Source organism: Chelon labrosus (assembly GCF_963514085.1).
Source record: "Chelon labrosus genome assembly, chromosome: 8".
NCBI lineage: Eukaryota > Metazoa > Chordata > Actinopteri > Mugiliformes > Mugilidae > Chelon > Chelon labrosus.
In genome coordinates, this window is record NC_140358.1 from 14,297,815 (window position 1) to 14,304,213 (window position 6,399).

At 36.8% G+C, this 6,399-nt stretch overlaps 1 protein-coding gene across 1 annotated transcript; it reads left to right on the forward strand.

The window, feature by feature from the left end:
* Window positions 1-200: 200 nt before the first annotated feature.
* LOC311491824 (uncharacterized protein) lies at window positions 201-2,981 on the forward strand (the record flags this gene model as incomplete). The annotated part of the gene is made up of 4 exons (XM_084549863.1): window positions 201-249; window positions 1,228-1,548; window positions 1,698-1,955; window positions 2,797-2,981. 4 exons carry the CDS (start codon window positions 201-203, stop codon window positions 2,979-2,981), a joined length of 813 nt encoding a protein of 270 aa, XP_084405989.1.
* Between the last annotated feature and the right edge of the window lie 3,418 nt (window positions 2,982-6,399).

The following is a 6,399-nucleotide window of genomic DNA, read 5'->3' on the forward strand; positions in this document are numbered from 1 at the left end:
TACTGCTTCCCTTTCTTTTTTCTTCATGTTACGAGAAGTTCGCCGCAATGCTCTGCACATTTCACACACTCTGAGGCTGATCACGAACACAACACACTGCTTTCTGTTCAGAGCAGGGTACATAGGTTTGATTTTGGGAGGAATTAGATAAAGTTTGAAAGTTGCTGAGTGACTCAACAGGGTCTGAACAGAGAGGAGACATGGAAGCTGTGGTTGGACTGTTGCTGATGATACTTGGAGTCTCTCATGGTGAGATATTCATGTGGTACTTTATTAAGGTTTATAAAGATGGTTTAGTGGATCAGTGAAATGATGAACTTCTAAAGAAAATAGAAAAAATATCAAATACCATAATAACAGAATCAGTTTAAGTAAATAAAGCCAGAACATGTTAAAGGTTCACTGACTATAACTGATCTTGTAGCTGCATTAATTCATCAATATTTGTGATGGAAGACTTGTGACCAGCTTAACTGGTTCTGAAAGGAGGTTTGAAAGTCTCACACGTTTATCAAACAGTTTGATTGAGGACAATGAAGATGACATGATAGTCTTTTATACACACAGCTTTAGTTTCTTCCATGATCTTTTTGATGTTTTTAATGTTGTAATATCTGACAACACTGACAGAGTTTCTTTAGACTATCTGGTGGATAAATCAGCTACATTCCCACGGTGTAACTCTGCTGTTGCATTGTGCTTCATGTGGCCTTGAGCCTCTATAACTTTGTTGAGTAAAACTGATGAACAAAACCAGTGACAGATATAATGCCTTCTATGGCCTTGTTCCAACACTTCCTTGTAGCTTCATACTGCCTACCCACTCTGAGTGAAATATTCACATCTCTTATTTTTATTGGTTGCACTACTGCTCCAGATTATTCTACATTATTTATCATTTTATTCACATTTATTCAAATTATGAACCAACAGATAATTTGGTGGGTTTAACTCAGTTTGACACACACAGGTTTGTAATTACTGGTTGAATTCAACTCATCTAAAAACTCCTTTTAAAAGATTAATGCTGTTAAATGTATCACAACAGTTTTACAGTCACAGACCTGTGAAATGCTCAGCAGCAGAAATACATGCTTGTTTGCTTGTTTAGTCTGAGAGAGAAAAACCCACTAAGTCTGTTTTAGGTCAATGCATGTGATGGAAATATTGCAACAATTCTGCTTTATAGTGGTAGAAATGAAATGCTCTCAATGTTTTAATTCACAGGTGGAGAAACTTACTGTGATGGCAGACAGAGTGGAGCTCAGTGCTATGGAGCCTTGGGAGGAAAAGTGGTCATCAGGCTGATGGACAACGCCTCAGAAATAACAAGCTTTGACTGGAAAAAGGGATCATCAGTAATATTAAGATGTAGAAACAAAAAGATTATCACTAATATCATAGAAGACAGATCTCTCTTTAATCCCAGTGATGGAACATTTAGGATCAATGACCTGAGCAGGAATGACAGTGGTCAATATAATCTTAGATGCTTTGATTCAAATGGATCAAGATTATCAGAACAGACTCTACAGTTGTTTATTCAAGGTAAATTAATTTCTTCTACTTAATTTCACGACATAATATGTTTTATATTCTGCATATGTCTGTATTTTGTTTCTTTCTGATTATTTATCAGAGATGAAAAGTGAGATTTTCTACAATTATCTCAAGGCATGTGTGTGTATTTCTCTCAGCTCCTGTGTTCTCTGTCCATCTGGTCTCTGAGTGTCTGTCCCATGGAGAGAAGAGGGTGTCCTGCTCCTCTGATGGAGCGGACAGTCCTCAGTACAGCTGGACTCTGGATGGACACTCAGTGACAGACACTGAGCTCCTCTCTGGAAATAATGAAACTAACATCATCACTCTGAAACAAGACGTCTCAGGACATCTGGTCTGCTCAGTCAGTAATCACTTCAGTAATGTCTCCAGAGAAGAGATGATCTCTACCTGTGGTGAGTGACAACATGATGAGAAATAACTTGTTCATCATGTTGGTGTCATAACATCAGTCATAAATGATCTTTCTTTGTTCATAGGCTTCATATTCATTAACTGCACTTCCAATGGGACACACATATCAGAGTGGGTGTTTGAAGCCAATAACACACTGTGTATTAAACCAACTACTGACCCTACCACTGTCCCAGACACTAGTTTGGGTAAGGAGACTGTCATAGTGTCAAATAAACCCTCCAATCAAACTTTGACCAGTGAACCATGGTACATTAGTAAGTGAAAACTTACTCTGCTGCAGTGGATTCATTGACAGATTTTTCTCTTTCTCTCTTTGTCTGTCTTCCTAAAAAGACGTGTAGTGTTCTCTGACTTAAAGTCCATCTTTCTTTTGTCTTTTATGTTTCAAACAGGCTATTTGCCACTAATAGCTGGTGTACTCTCAGCCCTGGTCATTTTCTTGGTTGTGGGCTTAGCAGTCATCTGGGCTCCGAAGAAAAAGCAAAGAAACAACAAACCTAAAGGTACAAAACTAAACTTCACTGGATTCACAGTTCTACCATTTGTTGTAATTATACTTTAAAAAGATAATTTGATATTTATGACAATGCACTTATCTGCTGCTGCCCAGAGTTGATTGAACATGTTGATACCACTTAGTTAAATATGAAGCAAATCATTTAACACAAACTGGAAACAGAGGAAAACAGTTAACTTGGCTGTTGCTACCGCAGACGTTGAAGTACATGAATATAAGTGTATTTCCCAAAATGTAAAACTTGTTCTTCAATAATTAATGAGTATACAATGCTTGTGTCTGTCCTTTCTGCTTCTCTGCAGAGGAAGAAAATGACCAGGAATTAACCTACGCTGATGTCAGAGTCGTGCAGCAGCAGGGGAGGCAGGCTGAGCAAAGGCCGAATGTGGAGGTGGAGTACGGTCAAGTCAAGTTTTCAGCACGACCCCGGCAGACTGAACCAAAAGAAGATGATTGTGTGTATGCCAAGGTCCGTAAGGACAGGTGATTTAAAGTTGTGCTGGGAAAAACAGGAAAATGGAAATGCTGAAGGCTCTGCTGTCCCAATATACATGTTACTGTATGAAGAAAACAAAATGAAAGAACTGCACAATGACAGTCACTCAGGGAGGAAGATGTATGTGTTGTGGGTTTCCTTCTTCAGCTGAGTCATGGTCACTTCCTTTGTTGTCTCTCCACATACAACGTTTGCATGCATGCTTCATCTGAGGCTGACCAGTAACAGGAGACATTTCAGACTGTTCAGTGTTTTGCTCCTGTTTTCATTCTGCATAGATCCTGTTTGTAGCTTAGCAGCTCAGCAGCTGAGAGTTTGCTGCATTTTTATCACTGGAAACTCTGAATAAAGGTTAATCTCACTGTAGGGTAGTCTACACCTTTTAAATGTCTCGTTAGGGCACCACCTCCTGTTATCGTAGGAAGAACACGGTTTAAATCAATTTATCAGTCTCAATTAAATAATTTGCATATCTGAAGGAGTGAATCCTTTACTACAATTTGTACCAGTCATTCTCTGCCGTAAAATAACATCACAAACAACTTCTTAAGTGTGAACAAATATTTATTTAATGAAGTGACAACTATGAATAAATGAGGGACTAATAGAATATAGGAGTGTAATCAAATGAACGAATATAATAAGGTATGAAATAATTTCTGGAGCGATGGTGAGAGATGGAGATGTTTTAAGTCCTAAACTAAAGGGAATAGATTTGATATCTACTCTAATCAATCTTCTCTTAAAGATGTTAGTAGGGAGTTTCAAAGTGGTGACACCAACTCTTTGTCTTAAGCGGTAGGAACGATTCAAGCCTACTTTTGTAGAGTCTTCTTGGCGTCGGTGATGGCGGAGCGTCGGTGTGACGAGATGGTGACGAAACGGCACAGCTGATGCAGGTCTCTCTGGGACCGGTAGATAGGACTTGTTGCTTGGTCTGCAACTCCAACACCGAGCTTTGCTTGAGAGCGTTGTAGGTGTTCAGTCAAAGGCAGATGACACTTGGCAATGTCTTTGTGTTTGAAGAATCAAACTGGATCGTCACGTCTTCTTGATGTCGTTGCTATGGCAACAGCGTCTTGATTTCTTGATCCGTAGAAGAGATTGGGTCTTTCTCTGATATCCCAGCTGACTACGCTGGCTAACTTAAACGATGTTGGTTAGTACTTCGGTTCGTAGAGTATAAAAATGAATAAAGCTATAAAAATATTTAAGTCACTATAAAAATCGTACGTCGGGAAAAACATCCGACGAGAAACAAACAGAGCTTGAAAAGGACCGGATTGTCAATATTCAAGTTGTTCTTAAAGTTACTAAGTATAAACGTGACTAAGTACGTAAAGAAGAAGACTAAAATAAAAGTAAAACGTGAATGGAAAGTGGAGAGTTGTAAGTGCGGAGAAAGTGCGGCGAAAGAGCGGAGGAAAAGAGCTAAAAGTGCGGAGAAATGGGTGCGTCTCTCTGGTTTTATGAGTTAATTATTCAGGGCGTGTTTGGATCGGGTTTCCATAATCTTCGCGCGGAAAGAGAAGGGAACGCCTACTCCTTTGTCTGTCTTATTGCCTGATCTTCTTAACCTATTTTATATTACTAAATTGAATCATTCCATCACTCATCATGGCTCCCCTCAGGAAAAAGTAGTATACTTGAAGTTTATTTTATTAAGTATACTTGAGTATAAGTATAAGTATAGTAAGTATACTACAGACCATGTACTTGTAGTGTACTAGAAAGTATACTTATTTAATACTTCTTCCGGCTAAATTGGAACGTTTTAAGTATATAAAAGTATACTTTAAGTTTACTTATAAACGTATACTTTAAGTATACGTTTATAAACTAAAATGTAGACTAGAAGTATACTACGAGTACACTAGCAGTATATAGATGAGTGTACTTGTGGTATACTAGAAAGTATACTAATTTAATACTAATTCTGGCTAAATTGGAACGTTTAAAGTATACTTGAAGTATACTTTTATAAACTAAAATGTAGACTAGAAGTATATACCTAGTACACTAGCAGTATATAGATGAGTGTACTTGTGGTATACTTAGAGTATACTTTTATAAACTAAAACATGGACTAGAAGTATATAACTACTACACTAGTAGTATATTGAAGAGTGTACTTGTGGTATACTTAAAGTATACTTTTATAAACTAAAATGTGGATTAGAAGTATATACCTAGTACACTAGTAGTATATAGATGAGCGTACTTGTTGTATACTTGAAAGTGTACTTTTGTAAACTTAAAATGACCTTAAAAAGTATAAAGTATACTTTTATAAACTTAAAAATGTTCCAATTTAGTCCGAAGAAGTATTAAATTAGTTCCCTTACTTTCTAGTACACTACAAGTACATGGTCTGTAGTATACTTTCTATACGTATACTTATACTCAAGCATACTTAATAAAATGAACTTCAAGTATACTAGTTTTTGCTAAGGGTAAGTATGAACTTAGAATTACTGAAACTGAAAAACACAATTTTTTGGTATTTTACTTGTCATTATACTACAAGTATACTTGTAAGTTTGCTTAGCATATCACTTGTAGGATACTATTTATATACTTGAAATATACTTCTTCTAGTATTCTCTAAGTATTCTTAAAGTTAACCCATACTGTGTGTACACTAGACTGCAATGTATTTACAAAATCACAAGACAGAATGTTGAGAACAAGTTTGATATATTTATAGAACATTTTATAACATACAGTGTATTTAGAAATACCTGCTTAAAGATGTGCATCTCAAAAACAAAGAGCTTCTATAAAATCAAGTCCTTCTTTGCTGAAAAATTAAAAAGTTCACATTTACATGTAAAAATGTAAACAAAACAGTGTCTCCAACTGAGAACCAAAGTCCTTCCTTGTCAAAAGACAAAGGTAAAAGAAAAGTGTACATCTTACCAAAAATAATAAATACCTTGACAGAAACAAAAACGTTACTTTTATAACTTCTTTTCAGCTACTTGCTTGGCATAGCTTATACCGTTGCATTTCTATCTTCTGATTGGTCTCACATCTTGCATGGTGATGTCAGGGAACTTGGCCTGGACATGGACTGTGAGGGAAAAAACACAAAACATTACTTCAGTGTTGTTTCTATTCACCATCCACAATTAACACAATTGTTAAAGAGGCATGAAGGATGGTTTATCAGGTGCATGTCTGAACTTAAATGCAATCAGGAAAAAAAACTCTATAGAGGGAATGCACATACATCACACCCCAATCAGCTAGACCAGGGATGGGCAACTTAAATGATGGAGGGGGCCCCAATTTTTCATCGACACTACCAGAGGGCCACATAGGGCCGCACACTTAACCATATATGATAAAACTGCCATTTTAAATATGTTTGTGTGTGTGTGTGTGTGTGTGTGTATACATACATACA